The sequence below is a fragment of the Micropterus dolomieu genome, linkage group LG20 (assembly GCF_021292245.1).
Source record: "Micropterus dolomieu isolate WLL.071019.BEF.003 ecotype Adirondacks linkage group LG20, ASM2129224v1, whole genome shotgun sequence".
NCBI lineage: Eukaryota > Metazoa > Chordata > Actinopteri > Centrarchiformes > Centrarchidae > Micropterus > Micropterus dolomieu.
Genome location: NC_060169.1, coordinates 4,149,392 through 4,174,468, shown reverse-complemented (window position 1 = coordinate 4,174,468; position 25,077 = coordinate 4,149,392). Strand labels below are relative to the sequence as shown.

General features: G+C 39.2%; 1 protein-coding gene across 1 annotated transcript in view; it reads right to left on the bottom strand.

Moving 5' to 3' along the window:
• The window catches only part of LOC123959267 (lymphocyte-specific protein 1-like), a 29,947-nt gene extending 7,110 nt beyond the window's left edge, over positions 1 to 22,837 (bottom strand). The window contains exons 1-13 of the mRNA XM_046033219.1: positions 22,692 to 22,837; positions 16,126 to 16,266; positions 12,001 to 12,259; positions 10,023 to 10,159; positions 9,648 to 9,837; positions 7,064 to 7,180; positions 6,217 to 6,240; positions 5,978 to 6,019; positions 5,455 to 5,486; positions 5,072 to 5,156; positions 4,556 to 4,696; positions 3,813 to 3,911; positions 2,673 to 2,778 (exon numbers count right to left, since the gene is read on the bottom strand). Coding sequence (XP_045889175.1) covers positions 2,673 to 2,778; positions 3,813 to 3,911; positions 4,556 to 4,696; positions 5,072 to 5,156; positions 5,455 to 5,486; positions 5,978 to 6,019; positions 6,217 to 6,240; positions 7,064 to 7,180; positions 9,648 to 9,837; positions 10,023 to 10,159; positions 12,001 to 12,259; positions 16,126 to 16,266; positions 22,692 to 22,750 — 1,432 coding nt within the window. The 5' untranslated portion in view covers positions 22,751 to 22,837. The remainder of the gene's footprint in view (positions 1 to 2,672; positions 2,779 to 3,812; positions 3,912 to 4,555; positions 4,697 to 5,071; positions 5,157 to 5,454; positions 5,487 to 5,977; positions 6,020 to 6,216; positions 6,241 to 7,063; positions 7,181 to 9,647; positions 9,838 to 10,022; positions 10,160 to 12,000; positions 12,260 to 16,125; positions 16,267 to 22,691) is intronic.
• Positions 22,838 to 25,077: the final 2,240 nt, after the last annotated feature.

Here is a 25,077-nt window from a genome sequence, read left to right as displayed (position 1 = left end):
AACTGAAAGGTCTTAAGGGTAAGCTCAGTGGATGGACACGGCTCAAGAAACACATGGTCATTGAGCCGGAGGAACCTGAATTTCCACAACCAGAGATCAAATCTAAGGTCGATTCTAGTGGCAGCAACGAGACAGCAGATCATGGTGGTAGTGATAAGTTGTCAGAAGACCAGTGTGGTAATCAAGAGGCCGTTATGAACAAAGAAGGTCCCAAGGCATTGAAGATGTGGGATGCGCTCCTCTTTCAGATGTTTTCTACCAAAGACCGAATCATGCACCAGATCAACGCCACCAAGAAAGATTCAGACAAGAAAAACGCATCTAAAGACAGTCAAGCAGAAGTTCCCTCTTTTGTCAATCGGCTGCCGATTTTGCTTTACAGCCCCCGCTTTGATGCCAGGAAGCTTAAAGAGGCGGCAGAGAAGCCGCTCACGAAAATAGCAGCAGTGTTTGAAAGGGGGCTCATTAAACGCAAAGGTCAGGAAGACGAACATAAGGACTTCAACAGAAAAGCTAGAGGATTTGGTTCGACGAAAACTACAGATATGAACTGATGCAATAGTATGTTTGGGGCTGATGAATGATAAGTGATGTGTTCGGTTTCTCTGTGATGATGCAATGATCTCAGGTAGGTGAGGGAGAATCGGAGAAAACGAAGCATACAAAGAGAATCTGGAAGAAAATAGTTTATTTATGCAGTAAAATAGCTGAAGTTAATTTTATAACTCGTTGCTGCAGTGAGGAGGAAAATTATCCTCGAGGGGAGAAAAAATATATAAAGTGTCATTGATTGCCGCTTTATCAACATCTGTTTTACCTGAACAAAAACTTTTGTCATGGTCTTTAAATTTAAACTGCTAAGAAAGCAAAGAATGGTCAGAAATAATAATACAGCGATTATACAGGTGTGACATCTTTGTACTTTTAACAAAATCAAATAAGGATTTGACAAAAAAAAGACAAGGCAAATTAAAAAGCATTATATACTCCGCAACTCTACTTGGTTAGATTTGTTCTTTTTTCATTTGATGATAGATGTAGCGTTGGATGCATGTGCTGTAGATACTTTGATAGATAAAAGATTGTTTCAATTACCATGCTCTACCTTTTTCTATTTTTCTAAACAAAGTAAGGCCTTTAGTGCGCAACGCCGGTAGGCAGTTTTTAATCTGTGATAAATAGGGCTTTTACATTCCTGGAACAACAGGGCAGATAGAAGGAAGAAGGAAAACAGAGATCGATGAAATGTGAAGGTGCAGTCAGAACAGATTTAGGTGTCTGTAAGTCACGTATGGATGGAAACGAAGCGGCAGATGTCTGGGCTTTCGATCGGGGCAGGAAACTACAACCACACAGGCTGGTACATCTTGGGCTGGGTTACATGGGCTACGTGGCAATGTCGTGTCTTTTGGTCGGTTGCTCCACTTTGGTCTTGACGGACATGTTTTAACATGTATTAGATGGTAAACTTTATACCAGTCAAACACTAACATGCTAGCATTGTCACAGTGAGACTGTTAACATCAGGTGAAAACTGAATATAATTGATTTTTTTGGTAGTATTTGAGACCATCACTTTATACATTGCCAAGTCCTAATACATCCCAAAATAAAATTCTTGTTTCATCATATCAGCAATATTGTGTAAAAACTCTTGACTTTTATTATTTTTTAAAGATGTTAAGTACTCCAACGCCCTTTGCCAGTTGGGGAAAGTCTATGAAGATAAACTTTAAAATGTTTGCATATATATGTATAAGGCTGTTTTCCTTAGTTGCAAGAAGTTGGAGAGCCATTGTTTTCATCCGACATTGATGATATGATAACAAAATTTCCAGCCACTATAAGACATAAACACAGTCACTGTTGATGGATAGTAATTTCCTGCTCTGTGGTGGATCTTCTAGGACTTGTGAACACTATTACTGAGTTTAGATTGTAACTAGGATGTAGAAGAGAAGACCAATGAATGATGATAATGATGATGATAAGACCTGCTGTAGGAGGACTAAAGAAGAATATGTTAGATGATGAGTGTGATGTTTCACAGCTTCGGAGGATTTTGCTGCTGCCGTAGCAGATATAAGCATGTTGATGTATTTTGACCCTTTTTGTCTCTGTATTGGATTTTGGAAATTGTTGTTTTCCCTAAGATGACCATCGTGACGTGGAATTTATTGTAGGTGAGGGGGACTTTACCCCTGTAAGCTAACCATAGCCCCATTTATTACACTGACGCTTAAACTATAAAATGTTTTTGTTTACTGCGTGATTCTCAAAAATGCATAAATTTGAATGTGAAACTCTTGTATTGCCTCATTTTTCATCACAATGCTTTGGGATTTTGGTAAAAGTTACTCAAACATTTTTTTGGGGACTATTTTCACAGGCGGATTAATCCACATGTGGTGCTCTAGTCAGTATTCGGAAAAGCAGGACGGTGTATGTTGGGTTGAGACAAAATAAACTACAGTGTGAGTTCATGGTGATGAAGGAACATGTCATCCAGTGCAACAGTGTGGCTCACTGATATGTTTAATAATAATAATAATAATAATAAAAGTTAAACAACAGATACATTTTTTAATATGCATAACATTATTAAAGCCCCAAAACATTCTTTGCATCTATACTTTTCATGAGAATGAAGGATAGCTGAGGGACTGTCTTACCTGACTGGTAGTTTGCATCTTCACTGCAGCCGTAGTCAACAGAAACCTTCTCATACTTGCCATGGCCCGTCACCACAAACTTATATCTTTTACCCATGGAGCTGTCCTGAATAAAACAGTATTATAGACAGATTTACATACATTTTCTATGTAACTTCATCCAATGGTTTATGAACAACATGTCAACAGCAATATAAATATTTATTATTGCTGCCTAAAATATTGTAATAACAATATGAAAGGAACTCTTCTCAAAACATCCAAGCTTTCAGCTGAAGAAATATTAAAGGGATGGAAAAGGGAAAAAATTACCTCATCAGAGCTTAAGACTTTAAGGCTGACATGAGTTGTGAGCAGTTAAACAAAATTAATGATCCTTCATAAGTGTTTTTAAAGTCCTGAAAAGCTGATTGTATCCAGTATTTTACAATATAGCAGCAGATTATAGAGAAATAATGAAGTATAATTATAATCAATAATAATTGTGTGTGAAAATCTGAGGGATCACAAGGAAATTAAGGTATAAGAGAGAAAAACATATATCTGCTACACAAAACTATGTTAATTTCTTTACTACTTTTTGTAAGTTTGCAAGTTTTTGCAAAATCTGGATGTTTTTACCTTTCGAGGGCTCCAAATGCTTTTCCAGATGACAAAATCTGAGACTGAAAACTCCCTCTTCAACTGTTTTTGGCCATAATCTGTGACAGCGGGTCATTAATAGACATTGGCTTATTGTAAAAGGTCGAGAGCCAAAAAGTTTGGGATGTACTGCCTTCGGATGATCTATGATCTCTGAATGACGCCGCTGCAGCCACAAGGAGGCAGATTTTCACTGACTACTCTGTTAAACTGCTCCAAGTTGAGTAGATTATGAAGCAGAGAGGAACAGAGAATAAAACCTGATTGAAAAGAGTCATGAGATAAAGTAAAGATAAGGAAGTTATCGGACAGGTAGAGTTGAGGAGAAAACTCAGAAGAAGGAAAAGTTGAATGAATTTCATGTCGCAGAGCTAGAACTTGTTGGATCTTGTTGGATAAAAGATCAGCGGAGAGGTTGACAAACATACAGCAAGATAGCAAAAGAAAGAGACATTTTTTCATACAATTCTGGTAATTCAGGGTAAAATTCTGACATACTCCTGGTTTGGAGGGAGAGCTACACCTGCTTCCATCTTCACTTCCTTTCACCCACTGATTGATGAGATCTGCAACACCGACTTTCAAACCATCTGCATCCTGAGACAGAAAAGAAGAAACATTCATCGTTACTTAAAAATAAATACCTGGTTTTGTGTTCTTCGGCAAATAAAGTCCACCTACATTTATTTCATGTACCCTAAATATTTGTTTTATTTCAATACCTGAGCAAGGTAGCAGTTTTTGTTTTGTTGCTGTTGTGCTCAGCAAAACATGCATTAATCTCTCAAAAAATAGTTATATGTTTTACACAATAGAACAATTGTGATCCAGTATTTGTCAATGTTAAGGCTTAGCCTTTTTTTCCAGTAGGTTTTAGTCAGTAGTACCCACTGGGGTATAAGTAGCCACTGGTTGGGAATTACAGGATTAAGGCACGTTCAGACAACAGTCGCAGAGCAGCTGCTGTTTCAGTCACCATGAATACAGGTCTCTCACAGGTGCTGCTTACACAACACTACTGTGCAAACGTTCTATGTTCTATAGATATATATAATAAATAATGAAGACTTCACCTGTACATTTTCCTTCCAGGGTACAGTCACCATTAAACAACAGCAAAATCAAACCTCTGAACTCTTCCTCATAGGAATCGAGCAAAATGAGGAGTAGTTATTGATCAGCAATGGTGTAAAATGTTTGATTGTCTGACTGTTGAAGTTAACATGAGTTAATCTGTTAACCTTAGATGGTGTGACTGAGATAGCGTTTTGGTTCCAGGCTTCTCCGGCCTCAAACAGGTTCTTCTTAGAGGAGACGGGTTCAGGGGGACTCGTCATGTCCGTCAGCACCTGGCTGCCTGATCTGCTTTCCTTTGAGGAGATCTGCAAAAAATAAAGTACGCTTAAGCCAACTTAAAACCACAGTCAAATTCCTTGTATGTGAACACATACTTGATCAATAAATGAATAAATGTGATTCTGATCAGTAACACAGTTAGTGCTTATTTACAAAGCTTCACAACACATTCCTGCACATTTTAGAGTAAAAACCAAAACACAAGTCTTCTCTGGTCATGGTTAAGTTACTGACCAGCTTGTTATCCATTATGGATTCTTATAATAACCAAAAATGGATGTAAGAGTTGTTCATATTATCTTAAAATGTAGTTTGTGGAAGTACCAAAATACATGCTACATTGCTTCTGTCAAGTAAACGAAAAACCCACTGAAAAAGAGAGGAACTCAGTGGGGTTTTACCTCAAGAGCATGTGCGTACTGCTCAAGTTTCTTGTCAATCTTGGAAACAGCTGCAGGTGGCAGCGTCTTCTTTATGTTGCTGGTGCTTTACAACAATGGATAAATGTTCAGGTCAGTCATGATGAAAGTACATTTCTGTTACAAATCAAAGTACAGAGCACCGTTGTGCTAAAAAAGTGTTAAATGTTTTGCTGCACATGAGCACCAGAGGAAAAGTTTGCAAATATAAAAAATAAATATCCTTTCAGTGGACATTCATGGAGGAACAAAGGTTTTCTGCAGTTGTGATGTGTTGTAGCAGTCAGCGAGGCAAATTGTTTTGTTGCATTATAACAAAGCAACAATAAGACTTCTAAAATCTATCTCATAGAACACAAACTCACCTTTTCCTCAGAGACTCAGTTCTCTCTATGATCTGAGGAAAGAATTAAGACAATCAGTGGTTACGATCCTTATAACACTCACTTGGGAAATGACCGTATTTACAGTAACACAAATGTTTCATTGAAGCTGTTTGTTTTTTAAGGGTAGTTTGAAATAAACCCTTAAATCTGGAACATGGACTAAATTAAAATGAGCTGTTTATTTTAATTAAATGCATGTATAATGATAAACTTTATGCATGCAGCACTTTTAACAAAGTTAGAAATACAGACAGTTTAATGTAATACAAAACCAAATTGAATAAAACACCCAACAATAATATATGATAAAACAATTGTAATAGAAATGAAACAGATAAGACATGTTGGAAAACAATACTGTGCTGTTTTGAGAAGTTACTTTAAAGATGCCCAAAACAGAGACAATAACAAAAGCAGAGTAGAAGAAATTGACCTGCTACATTTCTAATCTTATGGCAGCTGCTGACCTTTGTCACTGACACTCGTCTACAGCAGCACTCACCATGCATTTAGTGTCTGTTGAGACTCTGCTGTTCACTTCATCCTGTAAAGAGACACAGTGTGCTGAAATACAGATTACTACAGCCTCCAGCAACTGAATGAGTTTCAGTACAACTTTGACATGCATCACGTTTCTCCCATTTCAAATAACAAATGTAAAATCAGGGAAGCAGAGTGTGACACAAATGCACACCTCACACCTCAGTGCAAACATTCAGCTGACACATGCACAGGACTTACTGGGTAAAACTGAATGAGGAGTTTCTGGTGGAACCACAGGGAGCATGAAAGAGACAACACTTTTTAGCATGGTTAACATGACACAACACTACATCATTTTACCATAAGTGATTCATCAATGATTCAGTTGTACCCACTCCCTCCTCCCCCCAAGAGGCTAATCCCCGCTTGCCAGGCCGTCCTTGTAAATAAGAAGTTGTTCTTAAGTATCCCGCCTGGTTAAATAAAGGTTTAATAATAAAATAAGTAAATAACACATTCATTTAGAGAGATTAGTGACACCATCTCTTTGATGACTGGCATCCTTTGAAGCTGACCCAGATCACATAAAATGGTAAGAAGCTGCTGTTCTTCCAGAGCCAAGGGGCAACATCCTCATTGCAACCGGAAACATGGGAAAAGTAGTTTTAGAAGAAAACTCCCTAACTTCACTGACATTCAAGTGTGCACTGTAACTATGTTATCAACAAAAATGCAGATCAGATCTGGACATCTGTCACTACATCAGTAAATTTTTCTGTGCATTTCAGCTACTGTATATGGAGAGACTAATTGCATTACCAAAAGACATGTTAATCAATTGAGAAAATCTGATCTCCGTCCAACTTGGCTGTTAATGTTGCTACAAATGGGCATCTCTAAAATGACGTCCTTGTTGTTTGAAACCAAAACCCTGATGTTTCACAATAAAAATTCCTTCCTTGTAAGACAGAGACTGCAAGTTATCTCCACCAATCATCTTTACTTATTGATGCTGGTGTTCAAAAATGAGACATATAGCATGTTCCAGTGGTATCTGAGTCTGGAAAACATTTCTGTACAGGTCAACTTTGGTTTGATGAGATACCTTGAATGTCGGGCTCATGGGACCGTAACTGTTTAACGGCTCCTCGCCTTCGATGCTGCTGCAAAGAGAGACTGTAGATCTTCTGTTCCCCTCCTCACTCCTGCCTGCCACTGACCTCTAGGACAACACCAACATACAAATGTTAACAAACATCACCATTTTATAGGCAGACGTCAGATCAAACCTGATCAATGGTAGAAAAAACAAGTATAAAAAGTGTTTTAACTATCCTATCGTGTTAAAAAGTATAAACTCAAGAACATCTTTAAGTCATATATTTTCTTCCTCTCATCTTTTTCCAGGATGAATGGTTAAAACTTTGAATAATTTATTTGGTGGCAAAAGACAAATGAAACACTGGCAAACCACTGGTGCTAAACGTAGGAATTTGTTACAGCATCTTACATCATAGCTGATTTTGTCAGCCTGCACACCTAGTTTCAACACCATGTGGGCCAAAGCAGCATTCTTTTACTTTATTACTTTCAGATTTGAAGCCAAATTCTATGAGCTGTGAGTTTTCTAATAAGCATGTGTTTGATTTTTATGAAACACTGTGAGAAACATGTTTGGGGTTGTGTTTGCACTCTACTGCTTAATAGAACTATTGTATGAGTAATAAAAGTAAAATCTAAATTGCTACTAATTGCCCTTCATAACACCCCACAATGTAAAAGAGTTGGACATAACTAACAACATGCAGTTTAGAGATCATGAAGCAGGGGCGTAGGTATAGACAGTGCAGACAGTGCAGGCAGCTGCACTGGGGACCGCACTTTACAGGGGGCCCGTGACGGGAGCGGGAGCAGTCATGCCATTCAAACATAAAAGTAGTTTTAAGAAGAGACAGGAGAGAAAAGAACATGAGGAGAGGGTAGCAAAGCTCCCAAATAAGATTGTTTTGGATTTTTTACTAGGGACATTGTTAAAGATTTGCGCTCAATGCAAGGCCCGTCGGATGCCTTTCAAATAGGTGTGTAACTTTACAAGTGAATTTGGTGTGGCTGCCGTGCTGCTGTTTAAAAGGCTGTTATCATTTCGGGGTCAGGTCGCCGCTGAGCACCTGTTTGTGTGGATGTGCTTGTGGGTATTAAACCGTGTGTGCACGTTAGCTGGCCTGTTTTCAGTACACGGTGTTGTTTACGAATAGGCCACTTTTCTTTCTTAGTCCCCATAATGTCTCACCACTCTATCGAAGAGGAATGTGTCTGCGGAAAATTTGGGAGGTTATTGTATTGAAAAGCCCGAAAAATGACAGCGTCATTTCAGCACAGTGGACACCTCCTGCACTCAGCTGTTCGTGGTGACGTTTCAGGATTTTGACAGTGACAGCAGTGGCCATGCTCCTTATAATTTCTATAATACTTCTAGACACGAACGCAGTGTGTGTGTGCGCGTGTGCTTTGTAAATGTGGAGCCCATCATAAGAGCCTGCACTGGGGCCTGTAGTTACTACCGTACGCTACTGTCATGAAGGCAAAAATGTAAAGTTTGTCCTGGTTGTGGCACCTGGATAATTACATGTGGACATTAAAGGTATCCTGCTATGAACCATGTTTTAAAGAGTGGGTCCCTGTTTTTTTTTTGTCCTCGTCCACTCACACAGTGACGCACGTGTGCATGAAGGTGACGTAAAACACATTCACGCCGATGGTTAAACACTATTCCACCGATCTACATGTGCCTAGAAACACAGCAATGCATCAGTAAAGGCAGGGAAGAGAAAGACTGCTTTCTATTAAACAAATATAAATAGGGTTTCAAACTTTAACAAAATCAGCTTTGCAAATGTTTTGAGAAAGGAAATCGATTCAACATGTTTTTTTGTTGAGAATACATGCACATGTGTTTTAGTGTGCAACACTAAATGTTTACAAGAAAACTCCACAGGACACCTTCATTATCAAAAACATTTATCGACTTGGGAGTCTGAATGAGCTCAACAAATATAATGGCAATCTTTCCAGCAGATTATGAGGAAACTTCTGAGCAGAACTGACTTAGCTTAGTCCTGAGGATAACACTTATTCCATGCTTAAGGAGTGTACAAAAAGGAAACAGTTCCTCTTCTGGGGAGCATGAATGTGATCTCTAAATATTATAATAAAAAGAATAGAGATATCACTATTACATTATGTTATATTTGATGCATAAATAGACAGTGTGGTGTGGAGCATTGGTCATATAGTCAACAAAACCGTTCATCCCCTGGGGACCATAAATATCCACAGCACAATCCATCATAAAGATACCTTACTATGGACTAAAGTTGGTTGGTCAAGAAAAAATTTTGACCTGACAAAAAGTAAAGGGAATCTCCAAAATAATTAGGAATTATTTTCAGGTGACCGTGAATATGCACAGCAAGTTTCATGACAATGTGGGTGGTGGTTTCCAACAGGGTGTGGAGTGAGATGGACGGTCTCCTCACTAGTTGGGGAAAAAAAGACAGGTAATACTATTGATAGAAGCACAGCACTAGTATTATTGGAAAGCTAACCTTGTCTGGCATCTTGTGCTCTTGCTCCTCCTCCTCCTCCTCCTCCTCCTCCTCCTTCTCCTCCTCCTCCCCATGACTCTCTGCCCTTCTGAGTTGGAAGTCTTCTTTCTCCTCACGTGTAAAGCTCAGTTCTTCTTCCTCCTGATCGTCTTCATCTCTGGGGTTCTGTTGTATATCTGCTGGCCTCCAGTCCCTCTGCAGAGCAGCCTGCACATCGTCCTCTTCCTTACGCTCCTCCCGCTCCACCTCCCCATCCAACCTGCAGGCCCCCCCACTGTGGATAAAATGATTTAACTGATTAATAAAGCTGTAAATTTATGGATTATAGAAATGAGCACGATCAGATCCCAGGATCCAAACATATAATACACTGAACTAAAAGAGATAACGGTCAGGATTATAAAAATACATCACTTAAAAAAAAGAGGGAGATAAAACTAGACAATGAACTAAACACACCGTGGTCTCATTGTCCCCGCCACCAGATAGGACGCCCTGTCTGCTGCTTGGCCCATGGCGTGCTGCAGCCTGGTGTCCTGTGGCAAGAAGACCGTTGAGCTGTATGACATCCTGACTTCCTTTCTGTTGCTGGACATCTAAAATGAAGCAGAAGCAAAGCAGATAACATGTCACTCTGCAGTGAAGATAATATGCTTCTGAAAGTATAGGAATGCACCAGAAGTGAGGTTGGAAAGTATCTTCATGGAATCATATATAACAAAGTTTGAAGCTTGATTGACTAGTTCAAGGGTCATTTTTAGTTGCAAATGCTTTAGTGATGATGTTCTTAAACAACACTAAGACACTAGCAATGCTAGCAGCTCTGTCAGACTGTTGACTGACCTGATGATTGTGCTAGATGAAAAATTAAGAGATCAGTTATTACAATCCATCCAGTGGTTGTCATTGCATTACATTTATTTATCTAGCTGATGCTGTTACAATTGCGAATATATATATATATATATGAGGTGCTACACGTAGACAAACATACAGTTGAGATAAATAAATGTATAAATATATAAATATGGATTAGACAATGCAAGTTATATAAGAATAATAAGAGAATAGAGAAGAATAATACAACTATTTGCAGAGGAAAGACGTATTGCAATGGCAGAGAGTATTGTGTACATAAATCTAAATTGACAATATAAAAATATACAACAACAAAGATTAACAATTAACAACAAATATGTGTAATAAAATAATCTATCTATATATATATAGCTCCTGGATAGCTCCTGGATAGCTCAGTGGTTAATGCTACCAGCCTACCTCAGGCATGACTGAAACCGTAAATACAAGAGCCATACCAGCTCGGACGTCGCCAGGTGCTAGGGAACCAGGGCAACCTGATGTCAAATGGGCTGCTGAAAGCAGAAAATATGGATCTGATGCAATGCTACTATACAAGCAACAACTCCTATCTCAGTGTTATAACATCCGCAAACGGCAACTGCTATCACAACTAGAGATTGATGAAGTACAACAAACTAGCTACAGCAAGGGGGAGCCAGGACGACAGGTCAGCGGGGAGATGTCATCATCATCACCCCCACACTCAGAGATTGGGTCGCAAGCCCCAATAACAACAAGCCCTTACGGCACAGAATCACTCAACATAAGGGCGACTGACCTACGATTGAAGATCATAACCAAGCTGGAGCCCAAAGTACAACGACCAAGATTGCCAAGGCTGACAAAGTACCAGAAGCACTAAATATGGCAGCACAAGAACAGTCACTCAGTACAAGAGGTCTACCACACCAGACAAGACCCCAGGTGCAGACTGTGCAAGGATGCCCCTGAGAAAGTACAGCACATAACAGCAGGCAGGAAGTTCGTACATGGAACGCCATAACCGGGTAGCTGTCATAGTGTACAGGAACATCTGCCATGAGTATGGGCTCGAAGTCCCAAGGTCAAAATGGAAGACGCCTCCTAAGGTAGTTGAAAATGACCGAGCTAACTGACTGATCTGCGAACCATGAATGTCTCCACAGAATTTCATTAATCATCAAATAGTTGTACATTGTTCAGTCTGGACCAAATTTGTAGACCGGCAGCCCAACATTGTCATAAAAGCCGAGCTGGTAGTGCGGCTGAAAATGTATAAATAACCAGGTGAGATGGTCATGGCCTGGTGGTTGAATCTGCACTGCAATGAAATAACTGAAAATAGATATGCAGAAAATAATCTAGCGACACATGTCTGAGGAGCTGTTGGATGTCACTTTTTAAAACAATACATTGCAGCATGCTAGAAAAAGTTTCCCTGAGTTGCATTGTAATATCATCTGGAAAAAGATTTAACACTGATGTGGTGAGACTGGGCCGAACATCAGACACATCCAGAACCATACAGATTGTGCCAAATATCAAGCTCCACCTGAAAGCCCTAGTATTGATTGAATCGCTCTGTCAGGCAGTGTACCTTCTCTGGAGGTCTTGTTGAAGCTTCCACTGACCATCCACTTTGTTGTGGCTCACATCCCTCCTCCTCTTCATCCTCCTGCTGTTTCTCCTCTTCAGCCTCTGGTTTCTGCTGCGGTGTTGAAAGTCCCTGCACCTGGGCCTTGCAGTCATCCGGCACCTCTTGCTCATTACGATTCTCCAACCTGTGACTCCAGTCGCTGAAGCCCTCGTCCTCCTCCAGAACCAAGCAGCAACTGGGCTTCAGCTCCTTGTCCAACCTGAGAACCAAATGAGAAGGTCTAGCTTGAGTTAGTAGGACCAAAGCTCTATTTTTGAGAAATTTGGTTTATGTTCTATACATATTCCCTTCAAAATGCATAAAGTACCTGTATTCTAAATGCACAACTACAAAACAGATGTTTTATAATGTTATTTGTAATTATATGTAGTGCTGGGCAACGATTACAATTTTTAATCGCTATTAATCGCATGATTTTCTTGCGATTAATCGCAATTAATCGCATTGTTATGTGTAAAATTGAATAATGAATTCTAAAGTAGTGTATTGTGCAGTTTTAATTTAAATGTACTGCTATATACACAAAAGTGTAATAACGTGGTTTGCAAACACTTTAAACAAATAAAGTGCTTTTTGGCAGCAGTATTCCCTTTACACAGTAGCAATAAAATATTTCTTGTAAATCTCAACTTAAACATTAATGGAATCAAATCAAATATTAAATCAAAGCTATTTGCCACTGCCAGGGCATTAAAACAAGTTACCATCAGAGTCCAGTTTTCTTGTTTTTTTTTCTGAACTGGTATCAGCATCAGGTATCTTTTATCAGGGAGCAGCAGAAACAGTCTGTTCAGTAGGGTTGGGACGATTTCTACAAAACTACATTGAAACATCGGGATGGACGAAATGATGGGTTAAAAACTTGAAATGACGTTACAAGGTTTGACTGTATGTATACAGAGCCAGTGAGCAACGGACTTTCAAACTAATAATAATAAAATAAAAACTGCGTTAACGTGCAATAAAAAATGCGTGTTTGCTTGTTTCCTTTCTTTTTTTTCTTACATATTTCTGTTTTTCCTGTTTTGTGGTGACTGAACAACACCCTGAGATCAGTTTAAGATGGACCCATGTCTGCTTTATTGACAGATGTCCCAACCTGTATCATACCCTGCCATGCAGCAATTGTTTGCTTGGCTTACATAGGAAATAAACACATATTTCAGAGCATAAAAGTATCACACACTTAATCATCAAAATAACCTTTGTGGTGCATTTTAATTTGTATAAACACAATCCATATACACTGAGATGCATTGGGATTTAACAGGTGAAAAGGCATGTAGGGCTTAAAGTTAGATTTTTTTGGAAGAGGTTACAGTTGGTACAAAACTTTTCTCTCAGTGTGATTAACAGATCCTACTCTACTTTTACAGACTTTAATATGAATAAGTTTTCTTGCTTTTGTTGTTTTCTAAATTTTCTGCATTTTTGATGCATAGATGCATAATATCCAGATCTGATTGGTTCAGTCAGAGTAGATTGATGCTAAGTCAGGCAGTTCACAAACACCTAAGTACTAAATGTGTTTGTGTCTATATTTCGCTTGGTTTGCTTTGTGATGGTCATTTGACCATGTCTCTGTTAGATCGAGACGTTGCTCCGTTAAATTAAATCAGTACAGTGTGCAGATCTTTTGTCTGACTCATTGTTTGTACATCTCCTCCATCTCATTTGCACAAATTTGCTACATGCATGTGGGTTTGTCTCCTGTTTTTTTCCTCCCAGGTAACCGAGTGTCTCTGATGTCAGCCAAAGGTTTCCGACAGGGCAGCGTTTTGAGTGAGGCGACAGGTGGCAGACAGGACCTGCAGCTTCAGGCTCCATGGAAACAGAGCCGGTGTCCATAGAAACAATAAACAGAAAGGCACAGTTGCCTCCTGCTCCAGGTCTGCAGATTGGACCTCATCAGCACTGACAAAACACCTGAAAGAAGATTTTTTCAAGCGACATCCCAGTGGTTTGCTGTGTGTTTTTAACCTTCAAATAATTCAGGCTGACAGGGAATATGTCACCTACGATCACACTGTTGACTGAACAGTTTAAATACAATTTCCACCGGTCTTAAATGTCACCTATAGCTGATTGTTATTCAATTTTTTTTTATGATCACCTCCACCAATATTTTCAGTCCTGTTAGCTTGTGTATCTGTTTGTTAGTTAGCAGGATGTCTCAAAAAGTTCTCAACAAATCTCATGGCAAGTAAAGCCATAAGCTGAGGAAGGAATAATTAGTTTTTGGTAGCCATCAGTAGGCCATTTATGATTGATGAAATGTGAGGCAGAGAAGCCTTTTTTCATAGATTTCTTGGTTCAACATAAATATTTGTTTGCTTTTGATAAAATTCCCTTCTATCATCATCATATTTGGTTTTTAAAATACGTGAGCCCCCAAAATATTTGAATTAGGTTTTTATATGCCACACCAACAACTGAATCAATTGAATCATTATCAGTGATGATGACACAAGAGGCTACACAAAAGCAAAATACAAATAATTGAATTCCTTTATGAGAATTAAGTTCATCGTCCAGTATTAAAGCTACGGTAGAGAACGTTGGAGAACTAGCAAGAGACTCAATTTCAAAAGTATTTACAATGCTCAAAACTCCAGGAAGGGGCGGCGCGGTGGTGCAGTGGTTAGCACTGTCGCCTCACAGCAAGAAGGTTGTGGGTCCAAACGCCGGTTGCCCCGGCCTTTCTGTGTGGAGTTTGCATGGTGTCCGCGTGGGTTCTCTCCGGGTGCTTTGGCTTCCTCCCACCATCCATAGACATGCAGGCTAGGTCAATTGGTGTCTCTAAAATTGTCCGTGAGTGGGTGTTTGACTATGTGTGGCCCTGCGATGGACCGGCGACCTACCCTGCCTTTTGCCCGATGGCAGCTGGGATTGGCTCCAGCCCCCCGCAACCCTGTACGCAGGATAAGCGGTTGACGATGGATGGATGGAAATCTCCAGGAAGCTGATGAGTGAACCAATGAAAAGTGCAGTATTTGATGAGTGAACTGCCTTTTGCTTCACTGTGCTGTAAATGAGTCTGCACAGCTCACAGTCTCAGCTCAGGAGAATATTTCCTCATGAGGGATCTGCTCTGACACCGCATCCCTGACTGATCAAACAGAAACTGGATGGGACAGATGGGACAGCAGCTTTCTCAGCTCATTCACCTGCAGCATCACTGGACTGAACCTACTGAGTACACGCGCACACACACGTCTTTTCCACTGTAATCAGCTCTGCAGGTAATGGAGACTCAACTGTAAACATCAAGGACAGTTTTCCATCCAATCTGTGATATAAACACAAACAACTGCAGAAACACAGGACTCAAATCTCTCAGTCCCAAACTGGAATTTTCTTACACTTGGTAACCCAAATATTCTCCTTATTACATATTATCACATTTTGGGAAATTGCCTCATCACTTTCTTCGTAAAGTTAGATGAGAAGATTTATGCCACTCTCAGAAAAATATGGTCAATATGAAGCCAGTTAGTTAAGCTTAGTATAAAGATTGGAAGCACTGGGGGAAACCTCTACAGCTCATTAACATGTTGTGTTAACATGCATCTTATTTTCTTAGCTTTTGACAGAGCCAGCTTTTTCCCCATGCTTCTAGTCTTTATGCTAAGCTAAGTGGCTGCTGGTTCTAGCTTCACATTATCCATACGCATATGAGAGTAGTGTTGATTTTTGTCATCTAATGCTCAGCAAAAAAAGCAAATAAATGTATTTTCCAAAATGTCAAACTATTACAACCAATTCAAAGGTTATGAAGAAATAGTACATCAACAGTCCAAATTCTTCTTTTACTTTAGGTGAGAGTAAAAACAGAGTTCTTTGTGATGTGAAAGTCTTTTGTTCCAGTTTTCCAGTTTCCCTGTCCATTGTTTATGTATGATTCATAAAAGAAAAATGAAGATTTACTGAGATTGTAATGAATCTACAGCCACATTAAAACAAGCTTTAACAGCTGAACAGTAGCTCTGTGTTCCTAGTCTGGCTGGTAGATATTTATAGCCGTACAGATGAGTGAATTGTGGTGTAACAGTTTGTTGTACTCACTCTGTGTTGTTTGTGAGATTGTTGTGTTGCGGCGGCTCTGGAAAAGAGGGGCTCCTCTCTCCTTTTTCCTTCTCCCTGGCTCTCCTCCTTCGCTCCCGCTCCACCTCCTCAGCGTCCTCCTGGCTCCGCTGGGCCGTCACCCTGCAGCCAACGTGGACAGCAACAGAATGTCACCACAATCCTACAACACCTCAAAAATACTATCAAAAACCTCAAAAATACTCCGTTCAGAATTCACTAGGATCCTTTAGAACTTGAAGTTCAAAACCCATAATCTTTTGGCCAATTCCATCAAATGGAAATATTCTAGGTGTCATTTTTGTTGGTTACACAGAATGAGTTTGATATAACTGGCTCATATGCAGGTAAGTGGTTTAAGCTCAAGTGTAACCTTCATAATGGTTATGGAAATAATGTCTTTATGTTGTTTGATGATCACTTAAAAAGAGATGCTGAGTATGATGACTATGATAAAGTTGGTTTTCCTTCGTCTACTCCCCTGCTTCGAGGGCATCTGCCCCAAATTACCCACAGTCCCCAGAGGCTCAAAGGTTCCAGATGAGCTTCATGGCTAAAAGTCTGTGGACACCCAAGCATTAGAACCATATGTGGTTGGAACAACCCTAATTTACACAAGTTGCTATAACAGCCTCCACTTCTTTGGTTTCAGGTTTTCTGCTAAATGTTGAACCTGGCTGCAGAGATCTGCTCCCAGTCAGCGATGGAGCATTAGTTAAAGGTGACGTTGGGTGATCAGGTCTGGCTTGTTCCGGTTTATCCCAAAGGTGTTGGATGAGGTCGATGTCAGGGCTCTGAGCAGGCCAGTCAGGTTCTTCCACACCAAACTGGTAAAGTCATCTCTTTGTGGACCTGGCTCTGTGCACAAGGGCATTGTCATGTTGAAAAGGACCTTCCCCCAAATGTTTCCACAAAGTTGGAAGCACATTACTATTATCGCTCCAGGTCCAAAAGTACACAAACATTTGTGGACAGAGGGCTATTTAACACGGGTTTACATTGGGAAGATAGATCCTGTTGAAGTCGAGAAACATGTTATGTACTCCACTAGGCCCTTTGGCACCCAAATACACATTATTCATACTTTCTGTGGCATACTAACAGTGAAAGGTTTCTGTTTATGTATGATGATTATTTTCTCAGGTAAGAAGTAGTTTGTCTTTTATTTCATGGGAAGCTCATCCAGTTCATCTGTCTGATCTGTTTTAGTTTCCAGTGGGCGGGACTTGATAACAATAACTCTTTTTATTGTCCATGCACATCTGGTGGAGCTTGAGCCAGCTGCTGTGCTGTTTCACTTAATTTCAATCTCTGGAGAGAAACAAAGAGAGAGAGAGGGGGGAGGAGGTAAAGAGATGGAGGAGGAGCAGGAGAGAGACTTTAATCCTTTAGCTCCATCTCGTCATACTTGTGGAGGTCTGGAGAAAATCTTGTCAAAAAATTGGAATAAGAAGAACTTTGGAAATATTCAGCCAGACATTTGATTGGATGTCAGTTTAAAACCACCCATCTCCAGAGATCACCTGTTGTTGGACTTTGGTTTGGTACAAACAAGTTTTCCAAAGCCTGATGTCATTGGTTTTAAACGATAATTTTCTGAGATTTGGTCATAATTACTTTGTACTCACCAAAGAATTGCTGATATCTCATAGACTTAGCCCTGCCTATTTGAAAGAGAAAACTAAGGCTGGTAAAGTTATTACCCCACCTGTCTGTTGGAAACATCAATCACCGTTTGCAGACTGACTTCTTGGTTCAACTTCTGTAGTTGTGTGCACAAGGTTTTCCTGCACAATGTTTCCACAATACTGAAACGGGTTTTGCTTAGTGTTACTTGGTGTTATCAAGTGGATATCCTCCAAAGTTACACTCTTTTCAGTACAAAATTCCCTCTTTGGAGAGAGAGAGGGAATTTTGTATTAAAACGGTTGTAACTTTGAGAGATAATCTCTTAATTTTATTAACTCAGAGGCCTTATATGAGCTTAGCTTAACTTCAGAACGCATCTTTGCACAGAAGGAAGACTGGGGAAATCTGCCAGTAAAAACTGATTGTGAATGTTGTCCCAACACTGCAGCAGCATCATGGAAGAAAAACTGTCCAAGGCCTTGAGCTCATTGGTCCTCATTAAAAGAATACATGCAGACTCTTTAGCTTTGTACTGGCCAGTTGCAGCTCAATTCATAGGCCTTCACCCAAAAATATGATTAATTTTCCCAACATGTCAACCCCTTGGTTCATCAAACATTTGGCTGAATGAAATCATCACCAAAAAATGTCTTTGAAGTGCAAAAAATATCAAATATAAAAGGATAATGCTAATGTCATTGGTTATGGCTGTTGGTGAGGACACTGGCCATGAACAGTTGTAAGATGTTGTAATGTGCTGCAGTCATTTTTGTGGGAAAGTGACCTACATAAGATAATACTCACTAGAGATTTAATGGAAGCAATATTGGCCAGAGTCAGTATTCAGTTTGATGTAAATCAATTTGATGTGTGATTGGGCTGCTTTGACTTCTCAGTCAGGCCATTTTGTTTGTGAAATAGGTCAACTGGGGATGAGGTTTGATTGTCTGAACCCCATCACTGCTGCCTAAAATCCAACAAGGGGAAGGAGTATGAAATCCTTGAAGGACCATATAAGTTTAGCATGTTTAAAGGTTTTAACTACATATCACATATGTTTTACTCCTAATTCCTAACATCAGCTGGAAAATCAACTGAAGCAACCATTTCATCTTATTATCTAATATTGGGATTTTGCACAAACAAGATAAAAACTTAAAGGTTAGGTGTGTAAGATTTAGTGGCATCTAGCGGTGAGTTGGTTGCAACCAACTGTGTAGTCTGGAGCTGAGGTTTTTTTAGGTAGATATATTAATAATATTATTTAATTCTTATTTATTAAGAAATTATATTTACTCAATTATTCAGTAAAACCATATGTTATTACGACTTGGCAACTGACAGATAACATGGAAAATGTAAGCCAAAAGTGTGAAACATTGTCACTGTTTCTGCACCACAATCCATTAGAAACCACTTAATAAATAAAGTTTATACAAACGATGACACAGAAAACACTTTATTTCTCTCTGTGATTACTGATCCTCGGCAAAACCGCACACCAGCAATAATATCTGGCCCGCGGTCAGATTATGGTGCTTTTATAGCAGCAAAAAATTAAGATAACTAAATACTTTGATAGCGGTGCTGAAATAGATCTCTGTCATAACAGCAACAGTTACTCACATAATCAGTTCCTCTTTAGTAGTTTTGCCTACAAAATAAAAGCGTTTTCTACAGCAATTCTTTCTTTCGAGTTAAATTCAGAGCTTTAACTTTTAAAAATTCTGAATGACATTAAAAAGAGTCTGTAGCCTGCTTGACACACCTCTGAAAGAGCTGTCAGTAAACGGGATTCCCCTAAATGTCCTCTGCCTGGAGATACAGGGGAAATGGAAAAGCGTCCGTAGGTTGATGGATGCAGATCAAACACCGAAACACACACACACTTCTGCACATGCTTTATGTGAGCATGTGAAACAGTCGCTTCATAATCAATTTGTTGAAGAGGTGGGAAAAATTTTTTCTCCCAACATGGAATTGAACACGCAGCTTTCTATGTGAGAGTCTTGCACTTTAGCACCTGAGCAAACCAAACACCCTATCATTCAGTTTAATTATTGTATGTCTTATGCTCTCTAATAATAAAAGAAACTGCTCTGATACAAAACTTATTCGCCGACCCCTGCTAGATATTAATACTTCTTATTCTTTTCTGAACATACGTATTCAATATTACACACTGGACCTTTAATATCTTGTGCTAACCCTGTCTCTGAGAAATTTTATTTATATACTATAACTAATTTGCAACAGCAAATACATCTGAAAAACTGTTTGTTTTCTTTTAACATAATGAGCAAATGTTGTTTTACAAATGAACATATCTGGCAAGTTGCAAAACATGCTGAACGTATCAATATTCATTATTTTCCCGCCAAATATATCCGATTTTGCAATACAGTCATTGTGACTACAGCATCATTAAAGTTTTTAATGGTTCTGTTTAAGCACTTTATCAAGGTTCGGTGAGATAGTCTTGGTTTAACACAAAAAAACGTTACCAGTGACTTAAGACTCAACATGTTAATTAACATGTCAGTGCTTTTGTAGTTTAAACCAAACTACCCCAGACTCTGATGTTAAAGTCCTGAGCTTTGTACACCCTCAAGGGTTGCAAGATGAGAAAAATATATCTTTCTAGACTACGGCTGCTCTATAAATATCTCTGAACACAAAGCCGGAAAACCCTCTACTGCACAGTGATGACAGTTTACATGTCAAACCCATAGCTGAAGGCAACAAGTCACTGTCCTCAACAGGCGTTATGGGAAGTGTAGGAAATCACTAACTGAAGCAGTTGTACTGTAGATAAGGCATGTCTGTTCCGATTTAATCACACTGTTAGAGGATATTGTCTCTGCAGGGCAGTCTGTACTTCCAGGTATCTTCAGAGTCTGCTGGGATATTTAACAGGATGCTGTGAAGCATAAACGTGAAACGAGCAAATTATGGAAGAATTCTGTCTGACACACATCACTTTTTCCACCCTTTACACAATGAGGCAATGGAGGCCTGGGGAACGGCATTTTCTTTGTGTGAGTGTGTGTGTGTGTGTGCAGGAGGGGGTTCAGGACTCAGCCAGATGATGTCATGGTCATTAAGGAAGTTGCAACTATAAAGAAAGCCATTGAACTCAGAGCTCAGTGTCATTTTCAGTGAAGTCACACAGTAACACAGTAGCTAGGAGAGAGATGCAAATATAGAAAACAACACAATAAATTAGGCGCTTGTGCTTGTTAGAGGAGATAAATCACAATAGACAGTATTAAGCGGAGAGCTAAATAGTAACAAGGGACCAAAAATAACAAAGGGCGATTGAATTGAAACTGACCATGAAGACATTTTGATCCAATTATAGAGCCTCCGCCATTATTCTTAACTGGGGTTAAAGAGTGAGAGGTGTTATTTAGTGCTAATAAAGTATGAGAACGAATAATTCTCACTGATTCATCAGCTTTTTAACGTGATGAAATTGCACAATTTAATCAGGCCATTCTTAACTGCCCATAGAGCACATGCTGGTTTGATATAGCCTTTAGATAAACTACGGTATATTCGGGGGGATAACTCTTTGTTTATAATATTTATTTTCATTGATAGTGAACCCAAAACAACTTGTTTAATCAGAGCTGGGTGTGAAGCTCTGAGCCAAATCATATATTAGCCATACCTGTTAATAATTACTTAGTAATGGTGAACTGTCTGTGTTGAGGGTTGCCCTATTTCAGCAGTTATTAAACTCAACTGATCTCTGTAATGTTTTGCCAAGTGCAGACACAGGAGAGCAAGAGATTTGGACCCCCAGGTAGAGCAGGTACATGTTATAAGTGTTGATTAAATAACAAAACAAAAGGTGAACAAGCTTAAGAGGTGTAGAGGCAGGCAAGGGTAAAAAAAAAGAAAGGATTTAATAAAATAACACAGGAAATGACAACAGTTAAAACCATGACAACATGCTTTGAAATGGTCTCAACTGAATTGTAGACCATGGTCTGGTCAGGTCTTCTGTTTGTTCTCTGCCCATCTTTTGTCCGGTGTTCCACATGGTTTGATCCGGGGTCACTAACACTTTCAAGGCCACGTCTTTTGAGAACACAGTATACTCTTGTCAATTAGCAGCCATTGCATGCTAATGCTGAAGCCAGTGCAGAAACGCTTTAAGTTACAACTTTCTAATAACCAATACACCAATCTCTGATTATCTCCGGGAAAACCCTAAATTCTTCCAGAAATAAAGAGTCAATACATTTTTGTTTAGCTCTAAAAGCTAATTTTATAATATGTGTCAGGGTGAAGATTTGGGGCCTGAAACTTTTTATGCTTTGGTGCAGGTTTGCTTGATTGACACAGGTTTTAGCTCACCACACTCTACTGTCAAGGTTGCCATTTTTTAAACTCCACCCGAGCTCCTTTTTTACCACTTTGGATTTTCTTGCTTTAGTGATTTACAAAGAATATAAGAAGATGTAATTATGTTTGACAGCACCGACACTACCGTCGTGTTTTTTGCAGTCTGTGGTCCCTCTACATTTATGTAGCTCATGCATATCAAGCTCAGGATGAGTCAGCTGATGATTGGACTTTGAAGTCTGAAGTACAGATTAAAACAAGCAATAATGCTTGTTTACTGCAGTACTAGAGAAGAACATCTTTCCTGACAAGAGTTGCTGTGATCGTGTTGTTGTTTTTATTTTTACTGGAAACAGACAAACTTCATCCCTACCCCAAAACGTACTTTCATGAGTGCATGAAAGTGTTAAATCACATTCTACTCTTTAGTAGCAACTGATATTCCCTGAAAAAGTCTCTAATTTTCATAGAACACAGCTTTAGCAAATTGCTAATTTCATCCTGCAGGTGCAAGAAAAAACTATCAAACCGACGATCCTCATGTGTTAAAAGCTTATTTCTCTCACCTGATGAGGTTCTGCAGGAGCTGTCTGCTGGAGCTTTTTCTTCTGATGGGTTCTGACATGGTGGACTGGGCTGCCCCTGGTCTGTGGTCCTTATTCTGGTTCTAGTTGCAGTGTTGCCTCTGGTCCTGGATCTGACCTTGGTTCTAGAAGCTTTCCTACAGCAGCTCTCCTGTTGTTCTTCAACTGTGTCTATGGCTCATGTTGGCCTCCCTCTCTCGCTCTCTTTCTGTTTAGTTGCTGCTCTCTCCTCCCTCCATGTGGTTTTCATTGAAGCATTTTGACGCCCCCCCCCCTCCACCCACACTAAGAGGGGTCATGTGACTCTCCCAAGGGGAAAAGATGATATCACAACAGTGGATCGGTGATAATAGTATATGCATGTATATTGTAAATATTCATATTGTGAGGAGTGTCACAGTGAGAGTCAGTGAGTGTAGTTCTGTGTTTATATAGTTATTTTCTAATGACTATCAATAGCTAAGCATACTATAAGACAAATAATAATTTCTTGTGTCAAAGTCCTTTAAAAATGCAACAACGACTGTGACATTTCTGTTCAGGTGGAAGTAGCAGAGAGAACACCTGGAAAACAACTTAAGGTCACAACCAGTTTCAATATTCACATGACATACTAGATTGGGGTGTCTTATTCTTTTGTGTTTCTCTCTTCTACATAATTTTTTCAGGTGACCGGAAACACTCTGTGGTGTTTTTATATCTACTTTGAAAAGTACCTATAAAAAGGAAAGGTAGCAAATATCCTCTTGTAAAACAAAATCAGAAAAAAACAGTGGCATGCTTATACATGTTAAGAAGATTCTGCAGAATGGGGCGCCCGGTGCCCATCAGTGCTGAAAAGATATGTGTATATATGCTGAATGCATATGTGCTGTGACTAACTTCATTTAGTCCTGTAACTTCAATTTAAAGTTATTTGTTCTTTACTTTTCTGAGCATTTCTATTTTCTGCTACTTTATGGCCTACTTCTACTCCTTCACAATTCAGAGGAACATCTTTGTACTTTTTACTCATCTACATTTATTTTATAGTACTCGTTACTTTTCAGATTAAATCAATGGACCCCAGCAAAACAGTGTCTAGTTGGAGCTACTTGTCACGTTTCCTATGAGTTGTTGCCATTTTCCCTCTAAACATCTCACATGGCTTCCTTTCAATGAGTGTTTGTGGATTAAACAGGTAAAATTATTCAATATTTCACAAAAAGCAAAGACCATAAAAAAATCCTGAACACTAGCAGAACTTTCTTCCTTCCTCTCCCATGAATCATCTTATAACCTTGTGACAACTACTAGGTTAAGACCCATTGGGCTAAACTCACTAAACGTATAGTTCAAACTAGCTCCACATCAAACAGCTACAACTCAAAAATGCTGCACTACATCACTGATATTGCATCAGTATCGACAATCTAATATGTAATATAAAAATAATGATAAAAACAATTTTCAGCAAAACCAGTACTTTTACTTTTGATGATTACTTTATATTTTGCAATTTAAGCAATACTTTTAATTGTTATAGAGTATTTTACATTGTATTATTGGTACCTTTACTGTAGTAAAAGCTCTAAATATTTCTTCCATAACTGCCAACCATAAATTGCGACATTTGTGTCCAGCTAAGAATTTTTTATTGCAAAAAAAGTCCTCCAAAACTGCAGGATCCAATAGTATAATATGATTTTTTTTTTGTAAGATTAAAACAGCTACAACATCTTTCTTTATGTACAGAAGTATCAGTTTAATTAAAAAAAAGAATTTTAGCTACCAGAAATGGATCTTGGAGTCTGGTAAACACAAATTAAAAATAAATACATCATCATAGAAATATGAATAAAAACATAATAAACATAACTGACTTGAAATGAGAATTTTAGATTAGAGAAGAAGTCGTCTCTCTTTGCTCTGACTGTATAAAACGCAGATATGAGCAGCAGCCTGCGAATGAGACTGAAAGAATAATGAGGGTGTTGGATCCGGTTACAGCAGGTTATGAATAAGATATGCCAACTCAGAACAGGAGCAGCTGCTGGAGGCGACAAGCTGATCTGTTCTGTCCAGCTCCAAATACTCACGTCACATCAGGGCTCAGTACCACCCAGGCTGCTGTCTGTCTGATCGATTGTTTGTTTGTTTGTGTTTAGACACTTGGAAAAGGCACTCAGCTCTCTGCTTCTTAAAACAAAGACAGAAGTGTAACTTTTCTCTTTACAAACTCTACGTCTATCAGTCCAGCACTCACAGATGTGCATTAGGTCACACAGGCATTTCCAGCCAACGCTCATTTACACACACACACACACACAGTTTTCTCCCTTGCCCACTCCCCCAAATCCCGCAGGAGCTTGAAACGCTCACAAACACT